Source organism: Canis lupus, chromosome 6, assembly GCF_011100685.1.
Source record: "Canis lupus familiaris isolate Mischka breed German Shepherd chromosome 6, alternate assembly UU_Cfam_GSD_1.0, whole genome shotgun sequence".
NCBI lineage: Eukaryota > Metazoa > Chordata > Mammalia > Carnivora > Canidae > Canis > Canis lupus.
This window is the reverse complement of record NC_049227.1, coordinates 32067628-32095475: the sequence shown is the minus strand read 5'-3', so window position 1 is coordinate 32095475 and position 27848 is coordinate 32067628. Positions and strand designations below refer to the sequence as shown.

Genomic DNA, 27848 nt, shown 5'->3' with positions numbered 1-27848 from the left:
TCTGTTTGTGGTACTCTGCTAAAGGGGGTCCAGGAAATGAAGCCACTAGGGAGTGGAGCAGGGTGGCTGGAGCCGCGGGCCTGAGGCCTCTGAGGGGCTCCAGCCAGCAAGAGCTGCGTGCGCCAGGGAGGCTGCGCGGCCTCGTCTGCAAAATGGAGCCAATAAAGCCGATCTTCCCCGGCTGGTTTTGTTTTGTTCGCACAGCTTTATTGGGATGTAATGCACATGGCATGCAACTCTCCCATTTAAAATGCACCTTTCAGGGTGCGCCTGGGTGGCTCAGTTGGTTGGGTGTCTGTCTTCGGCTCTGGTTCTGATTCTCGGGGTCGTGGGATCAGGCCCCACATTGGGCTCCCTGCTCAGCGGGGAGCCGGCTTCTCCCTCTCTGTGCTGCTCTGCCGACCTGAACTTTCTCTCTGTCAAATAAATAAAGTCTGTTTTTTTAAAAAGATGTTTATTTCATTTATTCATGAGAGATACAGAGAGAGAGAGAGAGGCAGAGACACAGGCAGAGGGAGAAGCAGGCTCCATGTGGAGAGCCTGACGTGGGACTCAATCCCGGGTCTCCAGGATCACGCCCTGGGCTGAAGGCAGCACTAAACCACTGAGCCACCTGGGCTGCCCAATAAATAAAATCTTTAAAAAAATAAAAATAAAATAAAATGCACCATTCTGTGGGCTTTTTACTGTATTTGCACAGTTGCACAACCATGCTCACATCAGCTAAAGAACATTTTTGGCATCCCCCTTAAAAGAAGCACAACCCCATGATCAGTTGCTTCCCAGGTTTTTTTCCACAACTCCCCTAACCCTAGCCAACCACTAATTTACTTTATCTGTAAAGATTTAACTATTCTGCACATTTCATACACATGGAACCATACTGTATATGGCCCTCTGTGTCTGGCTTCTTTTGTCGAGCGTAATGTCACGTTTCCTTCATGTTGTAGCAGGTGTCCGTGCTTTATTCTTTTTACGGCTGAATAGTATTCCATTGCATGGGTTTATGACATTTTGTTTATTCATTCATTTATTGACAGATACTTGAGTTGTTTCCATATTTTGGCCATTAGATATTATACATTTATGAAATTTCGTATATAAGTTTTGTTTTGTTTTTAGAGATTTTATTTATTTATTCATGAGACAGAGAGATGAAAGACACAGGCAGAGGGAGAAGCAGGCTCCTTGTGGGGAGCCCAATGCAGAACTCGATCCCAGACCCCGGGATCACACCCTGAGCCGAAGGCAGACGCTCAACCACTGAGCCACCCAGGCGTCCCACATTTCCATGCATTGGCCTCATATATAAGTTTTTGTGTGGACATCTCCAGAGTGTTTGGAAGATTGAATGAACTGGTGTCTATGATATGCCCTTCACCAAATGAAGAATCTCAGAATCAGCTGCGACTCCTCCAATGTACAGATTGGGAAACTGAGACACAGAGAGGAGCAGCAGAGACTTGCTCGAGGTCACCCCAGACAGTAGAGCAAAAACACTTAATTGCATCTCCTTGTGTCTGACTGCCCAGAACCAAATCCCGGTTCAATTCGGACCTGGGTCACCTTGTGCAAGTTAGCTTCACCTCTCTGGTCCTCAGTGTCTTCATGTGGAGAAGAAGCATGGTAGTAGTATCCACCTCATGTAGTTGGTGTGAGAATGAAATGTGCTAGCCCATGGGTCTGGGCCGTGTTAGGTGCTCTGCAAATCTCAACCGTTCTCACTCTTGGCAGCACCAGATGTGGAACTCAAGTCACCTGGCTCCCAGGTGTCAGGCGTTTTGAGTCTACGCTTCCCCAGTCCCCTTCCCTGTATCATGAGCATCTTCCCAGAGTGATTATAAATTCCTTGGAGGAAGGAGCTGTGGCTTCCTCTCTCCACTGCCCTGAGCATATAAGAGGTGCTGGATGAGCACATCCTTGGCCCTCCCAAACCCTGGCCTTCACTGGGTGCCCCAGCTAGGAACGGTGGTAGGTGTTAATTCTCTACATCTTTCTAACGCTCCCTGTGATGACCGAACGTGTCTTCCTTCCAGACAGTGGACAGTTTGCCACCATGGAGTTGGGGCCTCTGGAAGGCGGGTACCTGGAGCTTCTCAACAGCAGTACCGATCCCTTGCAGCTCTTCCACCTCTATGACCAGACGGACCTGGCTAGAGAAGAGATTGAGCTCTTCTCAGGTGGGCCCTCCACCGCCCCTGCCCCCTCGCGTGGCCTTGCTCACCTCCGCCCTCATCCTGCAGCTAACGCAGTTAGCAACCCAGCAACTGGGGGACGCTCTGGCCTTGGAGCTCGGGTCAGCACCACAGACAGCTCCAGACCGCTTGTTTGCTTTCAAAGGGGACATCTGGTCTCCCCGCCCCGCCCCCACCTCGCCTTCCTTCCCCACCAGCCCTCTTCCCAGACCTTTCCTCCTTCATCCATGGGGCTTTTCCCTCCAGAACCCGACATGGACACCATCAACTGCGAACAGTTCAGCAGACTGTTGTGTGACATGGAAGGTGACGAAGAGACCAGGGAGGCTTATGCCAATATCGGTGAGGAAGCGTTTGAAACCCGGGAGAAGGCTAGCTGAGGGGGAGAGTTCCTTTTTCTCTTTTGTTAACCTCTGCCATCCACCACAAACCACAGCAGGCTTCTCCCTCACGAATCAGGGCATGGGGGATGCGGGGCGAGGGCTAGAAGAGAGACTCGGGGGAAGAAGGGAGATCGACCCCGTTCGCCAATGACCACCGGGCAAACAACATCTCACTTTTAACATTCTCTGCCTCCATTTCTATACCTTTTTATATTTCTTAATCTTCTTTCCTTCCTTCTGCACAGCCCAAACCACCTACCCCTCTCTGTTTTCTTTTTTTAATTTTTTTTCCCTCCCTGATTTCCTCCCCAGCACCTAAACCAAACTACTATTTGTAGTATCTACCCTTTGGGAAGCACCTGTTGCATGCAGATCACTGTATGTGCGTCAGTGCTTTGAAGCTTTACAACAACAAAGGAAGTAACTAGTGTTAGTATCTCCATTTTATGGAGCAGGAAATCAGAAGTTTAGAGAAGTAAAGCACCATACCCGGGGCTGCATTAGGTAGAAGTAGTAGTGGGCCAATAGTCATGCGTAGATTCAAAGTTAGATCTTGCTCATTTCAAAGTCCTTATTTTTAACCACAAAAAAGAAAGTGTCTAGGGTGGGGGAGGTTCTTGGGAGGCTAATTTGCAGGTTTAAAAAGGGCAATAGCTTTCAGATAAGGGCAGAATCTTCGGAGAGAGGTGTTGCTGTTGATGTTTTGGTTTGGGTTTTTTTTTTTTTTTTTTTTGAGGGGAGTGGGGCAAATGCTCCCTCGTCTCCCAAGATGACCTCTATCTCAAACAGGCTCTGTTGAATTAGAAAAAGATGCCCCCTCTTCTGGAGATGTAGCCCCCATTTGTCCTCTTGCTGGGCATCCATGTGCAGTGAATGACCTGCACAACTGGCCTCGGTGGCCCTTTCCCCGGCACACCAAGAACCACACCACGCAGGAGGTCTGTGCTTGGCATGAACGTGGCCAGTCTTTCCATGGTGCACAATTAATCCTGTAGCACACAAAGTGGAAAATGGAGAGGAGTGGTAACTGTGTCTCAAAAATTACAGAACTGAGAAGTCTGCCCACTTCCTTTCCTTCCTCGTAACTTAACTTGAGGAAGCAGAAGTGTTCGGTGCCGAGGGTATTCGTATTCCTCACAACTGGAGGCAGTGATGATGGATCGCAGCATGCGGTCCTCAATTTAGGATTGAGGGGCTTTTTCGCTTGGGGGCATCTACACAGGAAACAGAAGCTGTCGAAGCAAGTGGAGGTGGAAGCTTTATCCACATCTGTTCCTCACGTCTGTGGGTTTTCTTTGTGCTTCTAGAAAGCCAGGCTCTGGCCTGGGCATGCAGTCATTTGAGGTATCTTGATATATGTCTAGAAAACAGCTCCCATTTGTGCATAAGTGGGTATGATACTCACCCCTGCCTCCTGGAATGGCTGAGGATTGGATGAGTTTCTGCATGTAAAGTGTCTAGGAAAGGAGTTTGCAAAGAGGGAGTCAGGTGCCCCCCACCGCTACCACTGCCACCATCATCACAGTCATCACGGTCACTGCTGTCCTCTTCTGGCTCTCCACTGCTGATAAAAATCAATCCCTCCCTTTCCCCAACATGAAACTTTCAGTGCGGGCACCTGTCTCTGAGTTTCTCAAACACCTTCCCTCACCCTGTCCCCACTGCCCGGAGCCCTCCACTTCCCACCTCCCTGACTCTGACCATCTCCCAAGGCCTGGCTCCGGGGTCCCTTCCCTCAGGAGCCCTCCCTGCTGGGCCCATGCTACCCTACACTCTTTCCTCTGACCTCTTGCCATGATCACGGTCTCCCCATTGGCTCCCAGTCATGTACCACTTTCTACAATGAACCGCTACTTATTAAGCGCCTGTGGTGTACTAGCTGCTGTGTTTGGTGTGGAGCCTCTAATGCTCACCATCCATCCTTGGGTTGTAGGTATTACTTATTCTCATTACGCAGAAGAGGAATTGGAATCCCAGAGAGATTAGGTAATTGGTCCAAGTGTGCACAGCTAGTAGGGTTAATGGGGACAGAGCTGGAATTTAACCTTAAACCCCGTGACAATGCTACCACAACCGTGTTGTACTACTTTAGAGCAATAGTCAAGTTTTCATGGATGTACATCATCCCTTCAGTTAGATTAAGAGGCCATGAAGGTTCAGTGTTGCTTCGTTCATTTGATCATTCATTCAGCACACACTGAGCCCCGCCATGTGTGCCAAGCCTTGAGGGCCTACCCCAAGGCGTGGGGTGCAATAGGCTTTCAGAAAACTCTACCGACTGACTGTTCTTTTCCTTGTCTGGGCAGCGGAACTGGACCAGTACGTGTTCCAGGACTCCCAACTGGAGGGTCTGGGCAAAGACATTTTCAGTAAGTGGGAGGATTCTTGGCTCAGCCTGTATTCCCTTCCTTGTTGCTTGGGGAGCCTTGTCACATCTAACGGCCACCCTTGGAAGGGTGGTCACATCCCCGCCCAATGTAGGGACGATGGAGGCTCACTTTGGGCATCCTTTGACTGTGTGTTGGTGTCTCTGGTTTCTCTCCAAAGTCGAGCATATAGGATTAGAAGACATGATCAGCGAGACTGTGGAGGTGCTAGAGGAAGCAGGACAGAAAAGTCAGAAAAGACGTGAGTAAGCCCCTCTCTGACCTGACCCTGGCCTGCTTGACTCTTGGCCCTGTCTTTGCTCCCAGTTGCTTCCCCTGTTAAGCCCTATCTGCTTTCCCTAGGTTTGGATGTTCCGCCCCCCACGCCCCTCACTGCTGCTCCTGGTGACCCAGGGAGGAAGCAGACAGCCCAGGGTGCTAGGGGCCACTCTCCATGTGCGTCTGTGCCCCTGGCTATTTTGATTGCCATTTCCCAAAGGACCTTTGGGCCCTGGCTTCTCTTTCACTCTTCATTGTCACCTCTGTGTTTGAGGGAGGTGTCTTCAGGTGCAGATTCTGGAGTCAGCAAGAACAAGTCAGAGTCCCGGGTTGCTATTTATGGTCTGTGTGGCCTTGAGCGAGTGCCTGGACCTCTCTGAGCCTCCTATTCAGTCTCTGTGCTTCCTTAATCTGTCCTCACCAGTCAGTCTACATGGGCTTCTAAGTACAAATCAGATAGTTTAGCTGTCCTCCTAACCCTCCAACAGCTACAAAATACATACACAAGGCCTATATGATCCGGCTATTCCCAACTCTCCAAACTCGCCATGGGCCAGGACATTCCAGCCACGCTGGCTTCCTCCCATTCTTTAGCTCACCTACTCTTTGCAGCCTCAGGGCCCTTGCACTTGCCATTCTACCTGGAATGCCCTTTCCCCAGTTCTTCCCATAGCAGGCTCCTCTGAATCCTTTAGGTCTTGGCTAATTTGTCACCTCCTCCTGAAGGCCTTCTTTGACCACCCTTTCCACATAGATCACCTCACTGATTGTCACCTTGTGTCTCTCCTAGCCCCTTAGCACTTGCCACCATCTGGACTTACTTTTATTTTTATTATTGCCTTTTATATATTGCCTTTTTAAAAAAGATTTTATTTATGTGTTCATGAGAGACACACAGAGAGAGGTAGAGACACAGGCAGAGGGAGAGGCAGGCTCCCCATAGGGAGTTTGATGTGAGACTTGATCCCAGGACCCTGGGGATCACATCCTGAGCCAAAGGCAGACGCTCAACCACTGAGCCACCCAGGTGCCTCTATCTATTGCCTTTTGACTAGTTCCCTGCTGTGAGGACAGGGATCTTGTCTTCCTTACTCATTAACTGCATCCCCAGAATCTAACACAGTCCCTGCTGTAGCACCTCAGTGAATGTCCACCAAATTAACATATCTGTAAAATGGGTATAACAGTTGAGTAAGAGCTTACTATGCTCCAGACCATGTGTCAGACTCATACCTGTTTCTTTATTTGTTAACAGGTAAAGCAGGTACATAGCATAAAAATTCAAAAGATGCAATAATATTCAGTGAAACAAACAAACAACCTCCCACCTCTGTTCCCTAGATTCTCAGTTTCCCTCCCTGAAAACAGCCTATGTGACCAGTTCCCTTTTTACCCTGTTAGGAAATTCTATTTGTCTATCAGCCAGCTCTTTAAAATAAATTTTTTTTTTCACTACACAAATAACCACAGTTTTACTAATGCTCTCTTGCACCTGGCTTTCTTCATTTAACATGCCTGGGAGGTCATTTCTGTATCACTGATGGAGAACACAATATTCATCAGGGAATATTCCTCTTGCTTGCTTGGTTTTTTTGTTTCATTCAAGAAATATTTTCCCCAGATTTTTACTACAAAACTTTTCAGTGTAAAGTAAAGGCGAAAGAATCGTACTACAAACAGCTGTTTGGCTCTAGTTGCCTTAACGCATCTCTGTCCATCTGTCACCCCCTTTCCCCACCCATTCATCCATTCGTTTTATTTTGGGAAACTTTCAAAGTAAAGTGCAGACACCAGTCCCCTTCCCTGTATGTCCATTAGCATTCTTGTTCTTTTTTTTTTTTTTTAAGGGCTGCATGGAATTTCGCTGGGTGGGTGAATCATAATTTGTTTAGCCAGCCCCGGGCTGAGAGACACATAGGGTTTTTCTCCGTTGGCGTGCTAGTGCTTGGCACTTAGCTCACGATTTTTCAGTGCACTCGGGCTAAGTAGGAATCCCCGCCCCGGGTTCACAGATGAGCCATCAAGGCTCACAGAGGCTGTGTTGCAAAGACGCACAGCTAGGAAAAGACCAAAAGCAGGGTTTTTTTTCAATGCTTATTTTTCTAAATTCAAACTCATCTTGTGTCCCCTGCCTCTTCCAGTATCTCATTAGCCCTGGGTGTTTAAGGTGGGGTTTGGGCACAGCCAGACAGGCAGGGAGCAGGAACGATCAGAGAAAGGGGAGGCAAGGGGACCCACAAGGCCACTTCCCCACCATTTAGGGCAGGGCCATGTGGCTGCTGGGGTTCCTGGGCTCCTCATGGCTTGGACCACACCTTCCTCCGGGCACCTGACCATGATATTCTCTCCGCAGCCTTCCCAGAGGAACTGCCCGTGGACTTGAAGCACAGGAAGCTAGGTGAGCAGGGTGGGGTGGGCCCAGGGAGATGATGAGGCGGGAAGGCCAGGGCCTCTGCAGGTGCATGTATGAAAGGCAGTGGAAAGCCAAGGCTCAGATAGGTGAAGTGGCTCATCCAAGGTCACACAGCTACTGAGAGGCGGAGTTGGGATGCAAACCAAGATCGTGATGCCATACCCCTTGTTCTGCAGTTTCAGGGCTGCTGGGAGGTTCAACTTCTCCTACCAAGCCTCTCCCTCTACACCCCTTCTTCTTAATTCTGAGTCAGAGAGGAGATCCTGCCTCCTGCCTTATTCCACTGCCCCTCCAGGCCACACTTCTCCTTTTATAGTACAGAGTCACCAAGGGTCAGCTGGTCACCCAGTACCCTCTGGCCTCCTGAGAGCCCCATGCCGCAGTCAGCCTCTTCCTCAGCTCCCTGCCTCCTCCCTCCAGATGCCCCCTCCTCTCCCTTCACCTCCCCTCTTGTACCACCTCCCTTCTTGTCCTGGTTGTGATTACAAAGTGTGTGTGTGGGGTGGGGGGGGGACCAACCCCTGAGTGACAGAGTGAGGAAATAGCTCGTAATCTAATGAAGGAAGCCTAATCCCTACCCTCAGAAAGAACCGATCTGATGGGAGAGACTGGAGCCCTGTCCATGAAGAATCCAGAACAATGGGGTATCCTTGGGTTTAGCCCCTGCCTTCAGCCCAGGGCATGATCCTGGGGTCCCAGGATCAAGTCCCACATCAGGCTCCCTGCATGGAGCCTGCTTCTCCCTCTGCCTGTGTCTCGACCTCTCTTTCTGTGTCTCTCATGAATAAATAAATCTTAAAAAAAAAAAGAATCCAGAATGATGGAGAAGTGATCCCTGGCCTCAGAAATCTCTCAGTCTGATGGGAGACACTGGGTTCCTACTTTCAAAGACTTACCCCAGTCCGATGGGGGAGATAGGAGCTCTCCCTGTGAAGACCCGGGATGATAGGAAAATCGTCCCTCTGGGGAGCTCCCAAACTGATGGGAGAAGCAAATTTCTACCCTCTTCTATGTCCCTACTAAATGGAGGAGAAAAACCCCTGCCCCAGTCTGATGGGGGACAAGGGGACACATACAGCCCCTGCCTTCTTTAGGGAGTGCTTGGGGCCTCTTAGGGTCCCCCAAGGGGCTCAGCAGCTGGCCATGGAAGGTGGTAGGGGCCCCAGGCACCAGCCTGTTCATAGGTTCTGTCCTGCCTGTGGCTCTCCACCTTAGGAAGCTCTCAGGACCTGGTGTCAGGGAAAGGGCTGGGGGCTGGAGGGCTGCCTGGCACAGAGAAGCTGCTGACAGAGCAGCTTCCCTCGGGCTGGGAAGAAGATGGGAGCTTCCTTAACTGCCAGGAGAGATTACTCTGCTTCTGAGGTCCTCCCCAGAAGGGTCCCTCCAGACCCCTTCGGATCCCACCCATGGTCCCGTTGATCTAACATGCTTCCTCTTCCTCACAGCTGAGCCCCTCACTGTACCCATGGTGACTGGCACCTTCCTGGTGGAGTCAGTGAGTGACCCCTCGGCTCTTCCCTGCCTGTCATCACCTGCCATCTTCAACGAGCAGCCCGCACCTGTCCAGAGCTGGCTCGGGGAGACTGTCCTGATGCCAGGTACGTTAGGGACTTGGGGAGCAGACTTCCCCACCCACTCTGTGTAGCCCACTTCCACCCAGCTAGTCCCACCCTCACGGTCCCCATCAACTCAGCCTGTGCCGGGGAATGTGCCTTGGAAGGAAACACGTCCCCTGGGAGATAGAGCAGGGAAGGCCCACCGATTGGGGCGTCTACCCGTCAGCCCTCATCACTCATCAGCTGTGAACTGAGCACCCCGTCTGTGCCAGCCACTCTGCGGGTACTGGGGACACCGTCATGGGCCAGCCAGACACAGCTGCTGCTCCAGGGGACGGTGGCGCTGTCAGATGTCCATCGAATAATCATGAAACGGGATGAGGAACATAGGTGCTCCGGACGCTCCCACCTCATGCCTTTGCCTCTTGCAGTACCTGCCTCTGGTTCCTTGCTGAGCTGCCTGAGTCTTCCTGCTGGTGGCATCCAGATCGTCCCCAGCCTCCCCTCCCTGCCCCAGGGGCTCTGGCCCATCTCGGGGGCTGGGACAGGGGTGTCTGGCATGGTCATCTATCAAGGTGAGTGTGTGAGGCCTGGCTGCCCCCGCACCCCCCTCCCGCTGCTACCTGCCTCCTCCCTGATCCCATCCTCCCCCCAACCCCAGGCGTGCAGCACCTTCTCATGATACACCCTCCCCCAGAACACCCTTCTCTGACCCCCTTTCCCAAAAATCAAAGCAGAAGAGCAGAGCTCCCCGAGGTGGTTTGGGTTGAGTGACCCAGCCAGTGGCCTGTAGCTTTCCATGTGTCACTTCCCCCCACCAAGCCTTAGCTTTGCTTTATTTTCCCCCTCCTCTGTACTAAACTTCATGCTATTTAAAAATCACGATGACAGTACATGCTCATTCACAAGCCAAACAATAAGAGATGCTCGCCAGAGGTACTGAGGCTCTTCCGCACTCTCAGGGTAGCGTGGTTTGGTGTGCATCCTTGTGTAGCTTTTCTGGAATTGCCTTATTTCGCGATCGGCAGGATGGCCCCTGCTGACCTCCCATGGTTGGGGGTTGTGAATTGTCCAGGGCAAGGCTCGCTTGGGCTCTCAGGGATGAGAGAGAAGATGAAGCCAGGGAAGGGGCAAGGGGGACTCTCAGCCAATCCAAGAGCATCTTTTAAAGGTCGTACACCAGTTTTCTGTATGCACCGGGGACCAGAAGCAAGGGAGTGCCCCTGACATCTAGGCAAGTGGACACTGACCACACAGCAGGAAGAGTATTTTTTTTAAGATTTTATTTATTCACACACAGAGAGAGAGAGAGAGGCAGAGACACAGGCAGAGGGAGAAGTAGGCCCCATGCAGGGAGCCCGATGTGGGACTCCATCCCTGGGACTCCAGGATCACGCCCTGGGCCAAAGGCATGTGCTAAACCACTGAGCCACCCATGGATCCCCAGGAAGAGTATTATAGTAGCACTTGCCCTAAGCTGCCTGTGAGCTGACTGTGCCCATTTCACAGGTGGGGAAACCAAGTCGCTGTGAGCTAGATGTAACTCCAGAGTTCTTTCCTCAGTTCTGTCCTGAAATGTCCTCCTTTGGAAGTGCCCCCGGATCTCCTCCCCAGACTTCCAAGCCACGCAGCCTAATTTGGGTGGGGGTGACCCGAGTGGGTGCCTGGGCGAATACCTGGCTAGTTCTCACTGCTTGCCTTTGTCCCAATGTAGGGGAGATGCCCCAGGCCAGCCAGGTGCTTCCTTCCAGTGGCCCAGCCGTGCAGAGTCTCCCCAAGTCCCCAGATCGGCCTGGCTCCACCAGCCCCTTTGCCCCATCTGCCGCTGACCTTCCTGGCATGCCAGAACCAGCCCTGACCTCCCGTGCAAATATGACAGGTAAGGACCCTCGGGGCCCATGAGAGCTATAGGAAGCAAGACTGAGGCCCTGGGGAGGAGGAACTGAGCCGCCCCCAGGGACGGGGAGGCTGTGTGTACGGGTAAAACAAGGCAGGGAGGGTCTCCAGGGAGTGAAAGTCATAAGAGAACCCTTGCTCCACCTAAATCTGACCACTGGCCTTTAGCTCCTGGTCACCTGGAACAAAAAGAGACCCAGTGTGGCCAGATCTTCTGAATTGTCACCAGAATTATAAATCTCAAGTTTTACATAGATAAATTTTTTTTAAAATATTTTTTAAAAAGATCAATTATTTATTCATGAGAGACACAGAGAAAGGCAGAGACACAGGCAAAGGGAGAAGCAGGCTCCCTGCAGGTCACCACCTTATGACCTTGGTCTTGGGGGATGGGGGTGGGGTTGGGGGGATGAGGACTCAGCCCGCAGTGGTTCTGCCTTTGGGATACTCAGGACTGAATGTTCCCAAGGCAGGGAGGTCCCAGGGCAGGCCTCTCACCCTAACTGCTTCATCTCCAGAGGACCAGCTGTCCCCTCCCCGATGTGTGGCAGCTCACGAGGTCTCCAGCAAGCCTCCAAAATTGCCCGGTGAGTGGTGGTGGACTCTCTGTGCCCTGAGGGGCAGGAGGTGAAAGCCCAAATCTGCCTCTCCTTCATTCACTCACTCACTCACTCACTCACTCACTCACTCACCCATCCCTTACTCAACCCCATTCTGTCGGCTGGCTCACATGCATTTGTTCACATGCTCCCTTGAGTCCACCATGCACAACACGTAAGTCATGTTTACCGAGGGCCTGGCCTCGGAGGTGCTCCCCAAGTGCTGAGGGAATGATGAGGGGAGAGTGAACAAAGGAAAGAGTGACTACGGGCATGGGGGCGAGGGAAGGTGGGATGCGAGGGTGACCGAGCTCCGATGTCTTCCTCTGTTCCATGTGCTCTTCTAAGCAGATACGTTAAATCGCACGTGTCGCACACGGCCCTAATGTTAGCCCCCCTTCTGCAGATGAGGGACTCCTGGGGCATTGCCCCAAGACACAGTGGAGTCTAGGACATGTTCCAGATTACAGTAATTAGTGGTGGACCTGGGATTGGAACCAGATACCTGGATTCCACTCTCTTAACCCTTTATGCCTCCCCCACCCCTTCTTAGAGTAGGTGAGCAAGAGCAGAGGGGGTTAGCCAGTAGATGAAGGGGTGGGTAGGTACACAAGGGAGAAGACAGGTGAATGATGGTGAGCGAACGAATGAATGAGTAGCTGAACGAGGCAGTAATAAAGAAGGCAGTGGGTGGGGATCGACTGGCGTGTGGGTGAAAAAGCTAGTGACGGTGGTCAGGCTGGCCTCATGATGGCCGGTCCTGCCGCTGGCACCCTCCCCCCCCCCAACTCACACCCTCCTGGGACTTTGCAGAGAGCGTGAAGCAGTTCTGCAGCTCCCTGCGAGACAAGTACCAGGCCGAGCCCGCAGGCCCGGATGGCATCCTGGTGGAGGTGGAGCTGGTGAGGGCACGGCTGGAGAAGAGCAGCAGCAAGAGCCAGGACAGGGAGCTGGCCACCCCGGACTGGGCGGAGCGGCAGCTGGCCCGAGGGGGTCTGGCCGAGGTGCTGCTGGCCGCGGGTGACCGCCGGCGGCCGCGGGAGACACAGGTGATCGCTGTGCTGGGTAAAGCAGGACAGGGGAAGAGTTGCTGGGCCCGAGAAGTGAGCCGGGCCTGGGCCTGCGGCCAGCTGCCACAGTACGACTTCGTCTTCTACATCCCCTGCCACTGTCTGGACCGTGCGGGGGACACGTACCGCCTGCAGGATCTGCTCTTCTCCCTGGGGCCCCGGCCGCAGCCCGTGGATGACGAGGTCTTTGGCCATATCTTGAGGAGGCCCGACCGTGTTCTTCTCATCCTGGATGCCTTCGAGGGGCTCGAAGGCCAAGACGGTGCGTGCGGCCCCACGTCCACAGAGCCCCAGTCCCTCCGGGGGCTGCTGGCCGGCCTCTTCCAGCGTAAGCTGCTGCGAGGCTGCACCCTGCTGCTCATCGCCCGGCCCCGGGGCCGCCTGGCCCAGAGCCTGAGCAAGGCCGACGTCGTGTTCGAGGTGGCCGGCTTCTCGGCCCAGCAGGCCGAGACATACATGACGCGCTACTTGGACCACTCTGGGGCCACGGAGCACCGAGAGCGAGCCCTGGCCCTCCTCCGCGGCCAGCCGTTCCTCCTCAGCCACAGCCACAGCCCCACTGTGTGCCAGGCCGTGTGCCAGCTCTCCGAGGCCCTCCTGGAGCTGGGCGACGGGGCCAAGCTGCCCTCCACGCTCACGGGACTCTACGTGGGCCTGCTAGGCCCTGCGGCCCAGGACAGCCCCCCGGGGGCCCTGGCGGGACTGGCCAGGCTGGCGTGGGAGCTGGGCCGCAGACACCGGGGCACGCTGCAGGAGAGCCAGTTCCCGTCGGCGGAGGTGAGGGCCTGGGCCGTGGCCAAGGGCTTGGTGCGGCCCGTCCCTGGGGCCCCAGACACGGAGCTGGCCTTCTCCAGCTTCCTCCTGCAGTGCTTCCTGGGGGCCGTGTGGCTGGCCCTGAGCAGTGAGATCAAGGACAAGGAGCTGCCACAGTACTTGGCATTGACCCCAAGGAAAAAGAGGCCCTACGACAACTGGCTGGAGGGCGTACCGCGCTTCCTGGCCGGGCTGCTTTTCCAGCCTCATGCCGACTGCCTCGGAGCCCTGGCAGGGCCGGCCGGGGTCACCTTGGGGGACAGGAAGCAGAAAGTGCTCAGCAGGTACCTGAAGCGGCTGCAGCCAGGGACGCTCCGGGCCGGGCGGCTGCTGGAGCTGCTGCACTGTGCCCACGAGGCCTCGGACCCTGCGCTCTGGCAGCACGTGGTGCAGGGGCTCCCGGGTCGCCTGTCCTTCCTGGGCACCCGGCTCACGCCTCCCAACGCCTACGTGCTGGGCAGCGCCTTGGCGGCGGCGGGCCAAGACTTCTCCCTGGACCTCCGCAGCACTGGCATCGACCCCTCTGGACTGGGGAGCCTCGTGGGACTCAGCTGTGTCACCCATTTCAGGTGGGGGCAGGCGACAGGGGGAGAGGGCCTCCGCCGTGGGGGTCTCATAGGCCGGCACAGTAGCCGGGCGGGGGTAGAAGTGATGCTTTCCATTTTTAAAAAATTATTTATTTATTCATGAGAGACACACAGAGAGAGGCAGAGACACAGGCAGAGGGAGAAGCAGGCTCCCCGCGAGGAGCCCGATGTGGGACTCGATCCCAGGGCCCCGGAATCACACCCTGAGCCGAAGGCAGACACTCAACCACTGAGCTACCCGGGTGTCCCAATGCCTTCTGTTTTTAACATGAGGACATCAAGGCTCAGAGAGGGACAGTAGCTTGCCCAAGGTCACACAGCCAGTGAAAGGCAGCGTCTTCAACCAATATTTGGGGGTAATGTTTGTTTCTTGTGCTTTTAAATTTACTTTCTTTACATTTTAGAGGGTGGGGAGGAAGAGGGAAAGAATCTCAAGCAGACTGCAAGCTGAGCACAGACACCCCCCCCCTTCCCCTCAGGGCTTGATCTCACAATCCTGAGATCGTGATCTGAGCTGTAACCAAGAGTTGGATGCTTAACTCACTGAGCCATGCAGGCACACCTTCAACCCATATTCGAAGACCTGCCAGGTGCCACTGGGCCACGTTTAGGATCTAAGACTTTGATCTGGGCTCAAATTCGTATTCTTCTCTCCGTTCCCTAGTCAAGCCACAGCCTCCCCTCGGGCTCCCCAAGCCCCTCCTCCCTTTTCCAGTCTGCTTCACATTCAAGCACCAGAGCAGTCTTCCTAGAACTTGCATCTGATCATATATCACCCTTCCGATTCCTTAACTGGGCTCACTTAAATCCTTCTGTGATCTGTTTGATCCCTTGGGTCCTATCTGCAGAAAATCTGTCCCACCGGAAGGGGACCTCCTACACACTTTACCCGAGCCCTTATAGTGGTTCAACCACTCAGCTTCCTGGTAGCCAAAGCACAAAGGAAAAGAGAACCACTGGGAGGGCTGAGAAAAGGGAGGAATCGGTAAGAGCTGGAGTGGTCGTGGAAGGCTTCCTGGAGGAGGTAGGGATGAGGCTGAGCACAGAAAGTGTCTAAATAGGTAGGAGGTCCCCTCATGGAGCTGCCCCTCCATTATGGTCTAGCCCGGTCCTTGTGCCCGGGTCTGAGGCCCTTCCTCCACAGGGCTGCGCTGAGTGACGCGGTGGGGCTGTGGGAGTCTCTCCAGCAGCGAGGGGAGACCAAGCTGCTCCGGGCGGTGGAGGAGAAGTTCACCATCGAGCCTTTCAAGGCCAAGTCCCCGAAGGACGTGGAAGACCTGGGCAACCTCGTGCAGATCCAGAGGTGAGGAGGAGAGGGCGTGACAGGTGGCTCAGACCACCCAGGTTGAGGACAGCCAGGACCCAACACTATGTTTGCCATCGGTACCTCTCCCCTCTTTGGGACATCCGTGCCCTCCCCCAGGCCGCCCAGACTCTCCCACTGCAGGCGCCACCCGGGGCAGAGCCTCCAGGACCCATGACTTTGTGCCATGTGAAACTTGCCATCGTGAACCCGATTCATGCTCAGCTACAGCCAGAGAGAGACTCCCTGCTCAGGGTCGAGGAGCTGCCGTCCGCATCTAGGGACAGAAGGGACACCGGGGGCCACCTTTCAAGGCGGCCGGGACCAGTATCGCCCCCGTGCTATAGGGACGGCAGAGCTCTAAGGTCCAGAGGGCAGAGGAAACAGGACTATGAAACAGCCGTTTCTCATTCTGTCAGCATCCATTGTTTGAGCACCTACTGTGTGCTGCCTGGGCCGGGTTTGGGGGAGCACCTACTGTGTGCCATCTAGCCAGGGTTTGGCGAGCACCTACTGTGTGCCATCTAGCCAGGGTTTGGTAGGCATCTACTGTGTGCCATCTGGGCCAGGTTTGATGAGCACCTACTGTGTGCCACCTGGGCCGGGTATGGTGAGCAACTACTGTGTGCCATCTAACCAGGGTTTGGTAGGCATCTACTGTGTGCCATCTAGCCAGGGTTTGGTGAGCACCTACTGTGAGCCATCTGGGACAGGTTTGATGAACACCTACTCTGTGCCACCTGGGCCAGGTTTGGTGAGCACCTACTGTGTGCCACCTGGGCCAGGTGTGGCAAGCACCTTCTCCGAGGCTCTTTCCACGACACCCACAGGAATGCCTTCATAACATCCTGTTCTGGGGTGTTCCTTTTTTAACGAAGGCCAACAACAGCCCCAAAGAAGGCAGGCCTCCCTGGGAATTCGGGGGCGCTCAGGCAGACATCCTGGGTGGGACACATACGGTGCTCCCCGCGAACGTTGCCCATTCTCCCCAGGACGAGGAGTTCCTCGGAAGACACAGCTGGAGAACTCCCTGCTGTCCGGGACCTCAAGAAGCTGGAGTTTGCGTAAGCAGAGCAGTGGATGGTCTCGGGTCCCCATGGGGGTTCCTTATCCAGCATTATTAGCTGGGCCTGTGCCACCGGGAATGGACGTGGGTCCCCAAAGTCATTCTTTTTTTTTTTTTTTAAGATTTTATTTACTTATTTGAGAGAGAGAGAGAGAGAGCACGGGAGCCAGAACAAGCCGAATCAGTGCTGAGCGCAGAACCGGATACGGGGCTTGATCCCAGGACCCTGGGATCCTGACCTGAGCCAAAATCGAGAGTCGGTCACTTAACTGACTGAGCCCCCTAGGCGCCCCACCAAAATCCTTCTTATCCTCTCACTCGCCCCTTTGGACACCAGCTTCCAGCCTCTGGGGCCCAGCCGGTCAGGGCTGGGGCTGGAGCTTCTTGGGTGTGAGGCTAAGCGGTCCGTTTGCTGGGGAACATGCTCCTTCCCATTCCTCCATTCACCAGAGTCCACTGCCCTCAGTGAGCCTGCAGTCCGGTGTCAATAGACAATCACCCCTGCTATGATGGGAGGCTGGCGGTGGCTCGGGGGGCAGGCCACGGGGACTCTCCCGGAGAAGGTGACCAAAGCTCTAAAGCTTGCTTGGCTCTTGCTCCAACAAAGGAAGAAGCTAAATTCTTGTGTCATCCTTGTTAGAGATCTAAGATCACCTAACCAGGGGCACCTGGGTGGCTCAGTGGTTGGGCGTCTGCCTTTGGCTGGGGTCCTGGGATCAAGTCCCGCATCAGGCTCCCCGCAGGGAGCCTGCTTCTCCCTTTGCCTGTGCCTCTCTCTCTCTCTCTCTCTCTCTCTGCATCTCTCATGAATAAGTAAATAAAATCTTTAAAAAAAATCACCTAACCATTAGGAAGAAATTATTAAACACCCACAGTGTGCTCAGTGCGATTTATATACAGTCTGGGAGGTAGTCCCCACCCGCTCCCATCTTACAGATGAGAAAAGTGAGGCCTCGGCAGGTTAAGTGACCTGCCCGAGGTCCCCAGCTGCTCACCCACCAGCTCTCTGTCCTTTCTGATCTCTGCTCTCCCCGCCCCGCACCCCAGATAGAAGCCTTTCTTGTTTTGAACAGAGACGAGGTGCCACATTTGTACAGAAATTTAAAAATGTTGCTGGAAAGAGGAAATGTATGAAAACAATCACCAAGGGCCCCTTCTGGCTTTGAATTATTTTCAGCTTAAAAAGCCCCTAGTACGAGGTCGGAAGTGTGCTCTGGGGAACAATAGCCATGAGGTGGAACAGCCCAGAACCAGGAGACCAGCCACCTGGAGGTCAGAAGCCCCAAGAAAGTTCCGAGGAAGGAAGGAAGGAAGGAAAGGGGTATTTTGGGTGTGTGACTGGCAGTCACTGTGCCAGGCACCACGTGGGCCCCATCGGCCTGGAGATGAGCCCTGTTGGTTGCTCAGAACCTGTCAGGGCTCTGCGGGGGAGCAGGGTCCCTCATTTGCCTTGAAGAGGCATCTCTCAATCTCCTGTCCTGCCTTCCCTGCTCCCCCCACCCCAGCCCCGTGGGCCTCCTTGCCACATCCGACCTCACTGGGCAGGGCCTGGCCCCTGGGCCTTTGCACAGCCTGTGCCTTCTGCCCATGATGCTCTTCCTCAGATATCTGCACGGCCTACACCCCTACTTGTCACTTCCTTCTGGTTTCCACTGAGTGGGGCATTTTTATTCCCGTGTTTAAAAAGTATAATTTTATCCCGCTCGCCCCTGTGCTTTCCTTGCTATTACTGGTCATCTCCTGCGCCAGATAATTTACCGATTTTTTTGATTATCCATCTTGCCCGTGGGACTGTCAGCTCCACGAATGGGACCAGGATTTCCGTCTCTTTCGTTCCTGGCCCTCTCCGTGAGCGGCTCGTATGGGCCCGGCCCACGGAGGCGAGCAGTGGGTCACTGGTGCACAAACTCCATAATCCTTCCTACAAGCTCCTGGGTGTAGAGTATTCCAGAGTAAATTCAAGTAACTGGATGCAGTTACCATCTTCTCATTTTCATCAAGCGTGTTCGTCCAGACAAGCAGAATAACCACTGCTGGTGCTGTAATTTTATCGAAGAATGAGCATTTTCGTGCCAAAAACATGCCAGAGGACGTAATTTCAGAATAAACGGTCGTTCTTTACGTGGAGTAAAGTTTACCCATATTTGAAAAGCAGAACGAGACAGCCCTCCGCTGCCTTTATCTTTCTCGTTCCCTGGATGTTGGATGCAAACGTTGATCCAGGCTGTGAGACCTCGTGTGAATTACTTAACCCTCTGTGCCTCAGTTTCCCCATCTGTAAACCAGGGATAAGAAGTGCCCTTAGCTCAGAGTTGTTTTGAGGATTAAATGAAATCTGATCTGGGTGAAAGGCCTAGCATGTGCCTGGCACATAATAAGTGCCCCATGAATGGTTTTGTTATTAAAATGTAAGGACATAGGGGCGCCTGGCTGGCTCAGTCAGTAGAGCATGCAGCGCTTGATCTCAGAGTTGTAAATTCGAGCCCGATCTTTAAAAATGAAGATTAAAAAATAAATGTAATGGCAAAGAAATAAGCCAATTTTCTCGAGACTAGTGGTGGTCCTCGGGCCAGAATTTGGGAACCACTTCCCCAGGCCAGAAGCCCAGCTGCTGCGTGGGGAGCTTTGGTGACACCCCCCACTCCCAGATCAGAAGGGATTGGGGCGCCACCTGGTGGGGCCCGGGGGAGGCACCTGGGGAGGCAGGGATGGGGAGGAGGCCACGGACTAGACATGCCTTCTGCGACAGGTCCACCGACCCTGGTGCCAGATTGAGGAGCCGTGACTATTCCTGGCATCTCACATCTGCTGTTTGCCTCCTAGGCTGGGCTCGGTCTTCGGCCCCCAGGCTTTCCCCAAACTGGTGAAGATCCTCGAGGCTTTTTCCTCTCTTCAGCATCTGGAGTGAGTATAGACGTGGGCGACCTCTGGTTTTGAGAACCCCAAACTCTGCCCCTGGGGGAAGGTGCAGAGAGAACCCCAAACTCCCCTCCTCCCTCCTGCTCTCCTGCTGCTTCCTCACTATGGCTGGTGTGAGTGACCAGGGGACCCCCCCTCAACCCTGCAGGAGAGGGAGGACAAATGAGACAATCCCCAAGAATAAGAAAAGGTTGAGTCCTTTTGTGATCTTTGAAAACTCTTTTCCCTCCCTGGGCTCACGTGCGGTGCAGGGCCTGGGAGCATGATCCCATCGCTCAGCTGTGGCTCTAAGAGGCTAAAGAAGTCGCCTGCGCTCATGAGGCTCTCAGGGTGGGGGGGAAAAAAGAAAAGATTCAGATCCATGGCGGGTCAGAACCTTGTCCCCTGGCTGGCCAGCTGGGGCCCCCGGGGGGGGGGGGGGGGGATGAAGACTTGGTCCCACTCATTCTCGCTCTCCAAAGGTTGCCTATGGTGAATCCAAGGTGGGGAGGGATGGGAGGAGGCTGCTGATGGTCCCTCCGACTGATTCCACCTGCAGCCTGGACTCACTGAGTGAGAACAAGATCGGGGACGAGGGTGTGGAGCAGCTGTCAGCCACCTTCCCACGGCTGAAGGCCCTGGAGACTCTCAAGTGAGTGCCGGAGACGCCCCCCTTCTGTGTCTGGCTTCCCCGTTCTCATGTTTGCTCGCCCATTCGGTCACCCACTCATGTCTTGATTGAATCACACATGCAGCCACTCGTCTGTTGATTGAATCAGCGAATACCGAAGAAGCACCTGCTATGTGCAGGCCGCGTTCTGGGCCCCGGAGACCCAGCTTTAAACAGGACAAACAAAGGCCCTGACCTCAGGGGTCTCCTAGTAGGCAAGCAAACAAATACACCCATAATTATGAACGTAGATAACGTTCGGTGAGAAAAAGTTAGGCTGTGGGGCGGACCAGGATGTGTCCCTAAAACATCATCAAAATACTAAATATTATTTTAAAAAAAGAAAGGAGTATGGATGACTCAGTTGGTGAAGTGTCTGCCTTCGGCTCAGGTTATCATCCTGGGGCCCTGGGATCGAGTTCTGCATCAGGCTCCCTGCTCAGTGGGGAGCCCGCTTCTCCCTCTACCTCTGTCCCGTCCCCTGCTCCTGCTTTCTCTCTCTCAAATAAATAAAATTAAGAAATATAAAAAAAGAAGTGCCTGGGTAGCTCAGTCGGGTGAGCATCCAAACCTTGATTTTAGCTCAGGTCCCCATCTCAGGGTCGTGAGTTCAAGTCCTGCATTGGGCTCCACACCAGGTGTGGAACCTAGTTAAAAAAACAAACAGGGATCCCTGGGTGGCGCAGCGGTTTAGCGCCTGCCTTTGGCCCAGGGCGCGATCCTGGAGACCCGGGATCGAATCCCACATCGGGCTCCCGGTGCATGGAGCCTGCTTCTCCCTCTGCCTGTGTCTCTGCCTCTCTCTCTCTCTCTGTAACTATCATAAATAAATAAAAAAAAAATTAAAAAAAAAAAAACAAACAAAAAACAACTGTCCTGGGTTTTGGGAAGTGGACAGATTGATGTAGGAGGATCTTCATGAGCATTTACTGAACCCAGAGGGGATCATCAAAGTCTGTCCACACTCCGCATTGTAACTGGGACCGGGATGGCTGCAGGATTTACTTTGGGATTTCCTTGATTGTAGGGACACTGAGACTTCCCCAGTAATTTATAGTATTCTAGGTGATGCTGTGGGTAGGCTAGATCTCCCTCTCTCCCCCCTCTCCTTCCTTCGTCCCTCCCTCCCTCTCCTCCCTTTCCTTCCTGTCTTTTTTCCCCACCCACTTAAGTATTTATTGAGCACCTACTATGTACTTGGCACGGATGTAGGCACACGGATACAGAAACAAATCAAAAGACCTGCCATTAAACAAATAATGTGGATACGTATTCAATTATAGCGTGGAAATGTGGTCCACGGGGATAAGAAGGATGGTCTCAAATCATAGAGCAGATGTGGGGGGAGTGTGATCTCTCTCTCGATCCTCACCCCACATCCCACGCAGCGGCAGGGCGGGACTGTCCTTTTATTTATTAAGGGTCAGCACTTATCCACAGTGCTGTTCGCAGCCTGTTCCCCAGGGCTCTCCTCCAGGTAGGCTGGCCTGTGTTTGCTGCTCAGGGCCACTGTGTGGGGAGGTGGGAGCCCCCCAGCTCTGCCCCGGGGTCGGTGGGCGTTGATGGGCAGGGGGCCTGAACATTTGGCCCTGAGCCCTTCCCCTTGCTGTGTGTCCCTGCAGCCTGTCCCAGAACAGCATCACCGACGTGGGCGCCTGCAAGCTCGCAGAAGCCCTGCCCTCCCTGGCTCCATCCCTCCTCAGGCTGAGGTGAGTGGGGACCCCCTGCCTCCTCCGCCATTGGTCAGATGTGGGTGGAGAGGGTGTAGAGCCTCCTTCATGCAGGTGCAGAGCCCAACCCTGGGATTGGAGGCCGTCCCTGCTTGAGCTGTTGTGTGCGCTTGCTAGGTGGAGGGGGGTGGGGGACTTCGACCTAAAACCCAATATAAACACAACCCCCCCGGAGCTGGATCATGCAAGATAGCAGGACCTGACCAGCTGCGCAGGTTGCTGACTCATTTGGACAATGGGCCTGTGGAAGGCGCTGGGCGCCACACCTGGCTGTGGTGCACCGTGAATGTGGGCCCTCTTTCCCCAGGGGATGGCAGGATGGAGCCTTTCCTGGAGTCCAGGGGGGACCACATGTGGGCGTCGGGGCTGGTGCTGGTCGCTCACGGGGTGCTTGCACTGCCACCTCCTGGTGGGCCTTGGCATAGCGCGTCTGGCTTTGGGTGGCTTCCAGTCCGGCTCCCTGGTTGGGGGGTCCCAGAGCCCCAGCCATTCAGCTGGGCCGTGCCGGCCCTCCTCCCCCGCCAGCCTTTCCTGCTCCTTCCTCAGCCCTCAACACCCACCTAGGGCAGCCAGAGTCACGTTCCCAGGGGAGATGGTATATCTGGTCCATCTAGTTGTTGACCCATCATCCCCTCCATTTTCATTCCAGCCGGGGTCACCATGCACAGCTGCGCAGGTTGTGTACTGCGCCACTCGTAGTCTATGCGGCTGGCACACCCCCAGGAGTGTGCAGGGCATCTAATTGCCTCTAATATCAACCATGGGCCAGCACTTGTGCTAGGAACTAGAGATACAGCTATGGACAAAACAAACATTCTTTGCCTCGAAGCTTCTTGCATAACAACTAAACACATGCACAAATTAAATATTTTTAAATAGTGACTCGTGCTGGGAAGGAAACTAACGAGGGCCCAAGAGAGTCAATGGGGAATATTGAAGTTGCCAAGGAGCTCAGGAGGCCCTTCCCCTTCCGTGGAAGTGCTCAGGGACAGGCATCCCGGGAGCAGGGAACAGAAGATGCAATGGCCTTGAGTCTTTGCCAGAAGGGACATGGTGGCTGGCTATAGGGACAGAGGGTGGGAGATGAGGTGGGGGAGGTAGAAGAGGCCAGATTATGCAGGGAGGCCCTCGGAGGCCCCCAAAGGGCTTTTGAAGGTTTTCCATTGTGAATGGAGAAGCAAGTGGCACGTATGGGGTAATATCTGGTCTGACCAACACTTTAGGAAACCTCATACTGGAAGGGCTCTGAGATGCCATCCACTGTAAGACACCATTAAGAGGACAAAACTCTGCTAATTAAGCCATGACGCTCATGGATTGTCAGGCACATCCGGGTCTCAATGATACTTGAATGTGAATGTGGGCATCTTGGTGTAAATGAAATATGGGAAGAATCCTGGGTCTGTGGGAGGCGGCGGGAGCCTCCTGGGTTCTAAGACACACCCCAGGAAGAAACTGTAGAGCCTCCGCGCGGTCGCGGCCCTGGGCCTGGCCAACCTGTGACCTCAGGGGGTGTTGGAGTATAGCCTAAATCTGCTTTACTGCAGTGTAGACCTGCTGCTTTTACGCGTGCTGCCCTGCAGTGGGGCCCTGAGGCTGAGTCATGGCGAAGTCATGGCCTTGGGATGGGAACCTCGGGAGCACCGGGTGGCTTGCAAGGATGATTGTGACTGAGTGTAGAGCTCTGCCCCGCGGTAGCTGTGACTGCGCCACGGCAACCGAGCTGGCCCAGGGGTTCTGGTTTTCTGTCCCCAGCAATCCCCGGTGGTGGTCACACCAGTGGTGGTCACATGGTCTGCGGTAGCTCGTATTGCCTTCACCTCCCTCCACCCGCAGGAGGTAGTCAGAACCACAGCTAGGATTTGTCATTCCGTGTGCTGGGCCCTGTTTTACATACCGGACCAGCATTAACTCATTTACTCCTCTCCGCAATTACTCTGTTGTGCCCATTTTATGGAGGAGTAAGCTGAGTCACCGAGGAGTTAAGTGACTTGCCAAGGGTCACGCAGGCGGCAAGCCCTGGAGCTGGGATTTGAGCTTGGGAAGCCTCAGCCGGGAAACTACTTCCACTCGCTCCTGTGGCTTCCCTGGACTCACTGTGTGACCCCAGAGGAGCAGCCTCAATTTGTCCCTCTGTAAAATGGGGAACCCCATGGCCCCTGACCTCCCGGCACCCCCAGCCCTCCACCATGACCTCTGACCTCTGTTTCTGACAGCCTGTACAATAACTACATCTGTGATGTGGGAGCTGAGAGCCTGGCACAGGTGCTTCCAGACATGGTGTCCCTCCGGGTGTTGGAGTGAGTGGGGACAGTGGGTGGCAGGGGGCTGGGGCTCTGGGGGACTGTGGGGTTCCTGCTGCCATGCTGGGAAGGGCTGCTCATTGACTGCACAGTGGTGGCCTTGGTCTGGGGCTGGCTGGCCTGGACCAAGGGCCAGGCCCTACAATGGGTTTCTCTCCTCAGTGTCCAGTATAACAAGTTCACGGGCGCCGGGGCCCAGCAGCTCGCCGCCAGCCTGAGAAAGTGCCCTCACGTGGAGACTCTGGCGTAAGTCTCGGCCCCCCAGTGGGTGGAGAGCCACCAGCTTCCCAGGGGTGCAGCTCCTGTGAGCCCTGAGCTCAAATCCCACCCTGGGCCTCACTGATGTGAGGCCTTGGATGAGCAAACGTTACCTCCCTGGCCTCAGGTTCTTTGTCTGTGAACTGGGAGGGATAATATTTACCCCCAAGTAGGTTTGTGAGGTTCACATTAATCTTAGAACAGTGGTTGGTACCTGAAAATGCTCAGTGTATTAAGAGTGAACGATATGAAATCACTTCTATTATTTTGGACCTGGCAAGTCTGGCAGTTTTATATGGTTCAAACTTCTGTATTATTCTGTGCCGTGATGTCTAATGCCCGATATCAGTACTTTGTACTCTTCTGAGGCACGTTCACCTACATAATTCCTCATACCTCCTAGCATAGATCTTATAAGATCCATTTTACAGATGAGGATAATGAGGCACAGAGAGGCTAACTGGCTTTTTTTGTGGTCACATAGCAAGTCAGCAGCAGAACCAGGTCTAAAGAAAGGGGGTCTAGGGGCTCCCGGGCCTCTGCTGTTGCTATAACCCCGCACTGGTCTGATTCTGCCCAGTGGGAAGTCTCCAGGGCTCTAGGCTGGGTGGTAGGAGGGAATGGGGGGGCAGCTTGTGCTGGGGGCTCCCCTTTCTGGGGCTCCTCTCACCTGGCCCCCGCATGCCGCGCCCATCGCAGGATGTGGACGCCCACCATCCCGTTCGGCGTCCATGAACACCTGCAGCAGCTGGACTCACGGATCAGCCTGAGATGATCTCCGTGATGCCTGGGATGAGGTAGGTAAGCGGGGTGGGCTCAGGCGGGAAGAACCACAGGGGGCTGCTGGGGCCAGTGTCTTGTGAAGTCAGAATCCACAGGAGGGGGGCGAGGAGGGTGGCAGGTGGTTGGGTGAGCATGTCGGGACCTTGCACCGTCTGGGGCCTCCTCCTGTGACTGGTGGAGGGGTCTTTAAAGCCTTTGGAGAGGGGGCACCTGGGTGGCTCAGTCGGTTATTGGGCTCAGGTCGTGATACCTGGGTCCTGGGATCGAGCCCCACATTGGGCCTGCTGCTCAGTGGGAACCCTGCTTCTCCCTATCTGCCCCCCCTACTCGTGCTTGCTTGTCTCTCTAGTGCCCTCTTTCTCAAATAAATAAATAAAATCTTAAAAAAATAAAATAAAGGCTTTGGGGACTTGGCCCCTGAGCCTCCTCCCTGTGGCCAGGCGTGGAGAGGTGGGGAGTCACCGTCCACAGCCCTTAGTTTTGGGAAGAGCTTCCTTAGAGGTCCCTGAGCCACCCCTGCTGCCTGCCCTGCATCGTCTTTGTAGGATTTGCTCTGGGAGTTTCTGCACCGGTGACTTCCGTGCTCCCCACCCCCCGTGATGTCCTCCTCCAACCCCACCTCCTCCCCGGTCCCTGTGCTGAGCTGCCCCTCCGAGAGCGTTCTGACCGGCCCCTTCTCCCGACCTCTCACAGCACGTTCCTGGAGGACGCCAACCACGCTGGACCTTGAACTGGTGATCTGTGGACACAGTTCTTCTCGTGTCCATGAGCCGAGCATCGTGGCGCCCAGCCCCGCCGGCTTGGGGTTGGCCCCCACCCAGCAGCGGGAAGGACCGCGGCCTGCTCTGCGGACGGACCCAGGCCTGGCTCCAGGCTCCCGCGGGGTCCAGGTTGATGGCAGGTGCGGTCCCCCCTGCGGGACAGGACGCTCCTAGCAGCTGCAGCTGGGCCGGAGCGAGGGATGGAGGCAGCCGCATCTCTGCATCCCGAGGTCCCCGCCAGCCTGGGGAGGAAGCGCCTCTCCACGCTGCTGTCCTAACAGGGCACGCTTGGCGCCCTGCGGATCCCAGCGGTCAGCCCCGCCCACTCACTCCCAGACTGTGACCGTGACAGGTTGGGGGGGGCTGTGGCTGCTGCGTTCCATCTGCAGGACTCACTGTTTTGCACTAACTCTGTCGAGGCCAAAGCTAGGCGTGGCCCCGACACACTGGACTGGAGCTGGAAATTGCTGATGGTACACTAACGTGGGGGCGGTGGGCTGGAACCACACCTGCCCCTCGGCCTTCATTTCTCGTGTCATGTTTCACTACGTTATAAAGGGCTCATTTGATCTCACGGGGGTGCCCACTGGTTGAGTTCATACCACAATTACTGTTTCGGGGTGCCCGCTGTTCGGTTATCTGATGCTTTGCAGGCTCCCCGGGATGCCCCGTGGCTTGAAACAATGCACACATTTATTCTGCTCACACTGTGCCTGCTCTGCGGGCTGGGCGGCAGCTCGTCTCTGCCCCACTCGGTGTTGGCTGGGGCAGCTTGGCGGTTGGGGTTGGCATCATTGAAGGCTCAGGGACTTGATGCTGGCGGGTGCGGGTGGGGTGGGGGTGGGCCTGGGGCCTTGGTGCCTCTATGGAACCACAGAAGGGAGATCTCTGCCTGTGGGCTGGTTGGGCTTCACCGTAGCGTGGTGGCTGGGTTGAAGGGTCACCACCCAACATGGAAGAGAGATCACAGAAGGAAGCATCCTTTTTATAACCCAGCCTTGGGGGTCACACAGCACTACTTCCTCCACAGCCTGTGCCCTGTGTGACAGGGTCTGTGGCTCTCCTACCCCCCAACTGCCCCCGACTGCTCCCGGCCCCCCAGCAGAGTCCACCTTGGCCCACATCCTGCCTCCGTGGAAAGGGGTCTCCCTACGGCATCCCAAGCTGTAGTGGCAAATCCATTATTGGGGGATCAGCAAGGCTGAAGTACCGTAAGCCTTGCGGAGAGGTTTACCTCTGCCTCCGACTCGTCGTTCTACCCTGGGAGCCGTTTCTTAGTCGAGCTGGCATCTTGCCTTGGCCGCGGCGAGCCTAAAAGGGCCCCGGAAGCTTTGCTGTCTACACAGATTGCCGCCTGCTCTGTGGTTGTTTTGCTGGAGCTTGGCCTGCTTGGTCACATGTCCCAGTTCAGGTTAAGTGGGCTTTCTCCTGGGGGCGGGGGGAGCTGTCTGTTTGGCTCTAGCACACTGGCTCTGATGCCCGGTTTCGAAACTCTCCTCCTCTTCCCGGAAAGTGGGAGTCAGGGGTCAGGAGGGTCAGAGGGATTTGGTCCTGGCTGCCTAGCTGGCAGTCCTCGCAGAGACAGTGTGGGGCGGGGGTGGGGAGGAGGGGAGGTGCCCTCTGCCTCGGCCCAGCTGCGAAGGGCGCCAGGCGTTCTGACTGGCTTGGACATCACTCTTCAGGGTGTGCCGGCATTTGTGGATTGTGTGCAGTCCACGGGCTGCTGTTTGTGTGGCGACAGGGGGGGACAGGGGGACTCTCCTGCAGGACAGGCCTCTGCTGATAGCCCTCAGCCGGAGGGGTGGGGGGACACTTGCACCCACAGCTTTGAGTTTGTTCAGAGATGACAAAACCCTAGTCCAGGGCTGGGATTATTCGTAGCTCTGCCTGCCTGTGTGACAGCTACCATTTATTACGTA

At 54.9% G+C, this 27848-nt stretch overlaps 1 protein-coding gene across 10 annotated transcripts in view; it reads left to right on the top strand.

Moving 5' to 3' along the window:
• Positions 1-26503, top strand: part of CIITA (class II major histocompatibility complex transactivator) — a 62749-nt gene extending 36246 nt beyond the window's left edge. For 7 of the 10 annotated variants that reach the window (XM_038540385.1, XM_038540379.1, XM_038540382.1 and 4 more), the window contains 19 exons: positions 2037-2180; positions 2442-2537; positions 4885-4947; positions 5126-5206; positions 7577-7621; positions 9082-9234; positions 9624-9767; positions 10907-11071; positions 11607-11675; positions 12501-14139; positions 15302-15460; positions 16453-16524; positions 19350-19430; positions 19984-20076; positions 21717-21803; positions 24041-24124; positions 24290-24373; positions 25085-25182; positions 25862-26503. In XM_038540385.1, coding sequence (XP_038396313.1) covers positions 2057-2180; positions 2442-2537; positions 4885-4947; positions 5126-5206; positions 7577-7621; positions 9082-9234; positions 9624-9767; positions 10907-11071; positions 11607-11675; positions 12501-14139; positions 15302-15460; positions 16453-16524; positions 19350-19430; positions 19984-20076; positions 21717-21803; positions 24041-24124; positions 24290-24373; positions 25085-25160 — 3315 coding nt within the window. In that variant the 5' untranslated portion in view covers positions 2037-2056 and the 3' untranslated portion in view covers positions 25161-25182; positions 25862-26503. Of the gene's footprint in view, positions 1-2036; positions 2181-2441; positions 2538-4884; positions 4948-5125; positions 5207-7576; positions 7622-9081; positions 9235-9623; positions 9768-10906; positions 11072-11606; positions 11676-12500; positions 14140-15261; positions 15461-16452; positions 16525-19349; positions 19431-19983; positions 20077-21716; positions 21804-24040; positions 24125-24289; positions 24374-25084; positions 25187-25861 lie in introns of those variants that run through there. The other 3 variants (XM_038540380.1, XM_038540381.1, XM_038540388.1) reach the window with 3 other exon arrangements.
• The last annotated feature ends 1345 nt before the right edge of the window (positions 26504-27848 follow it).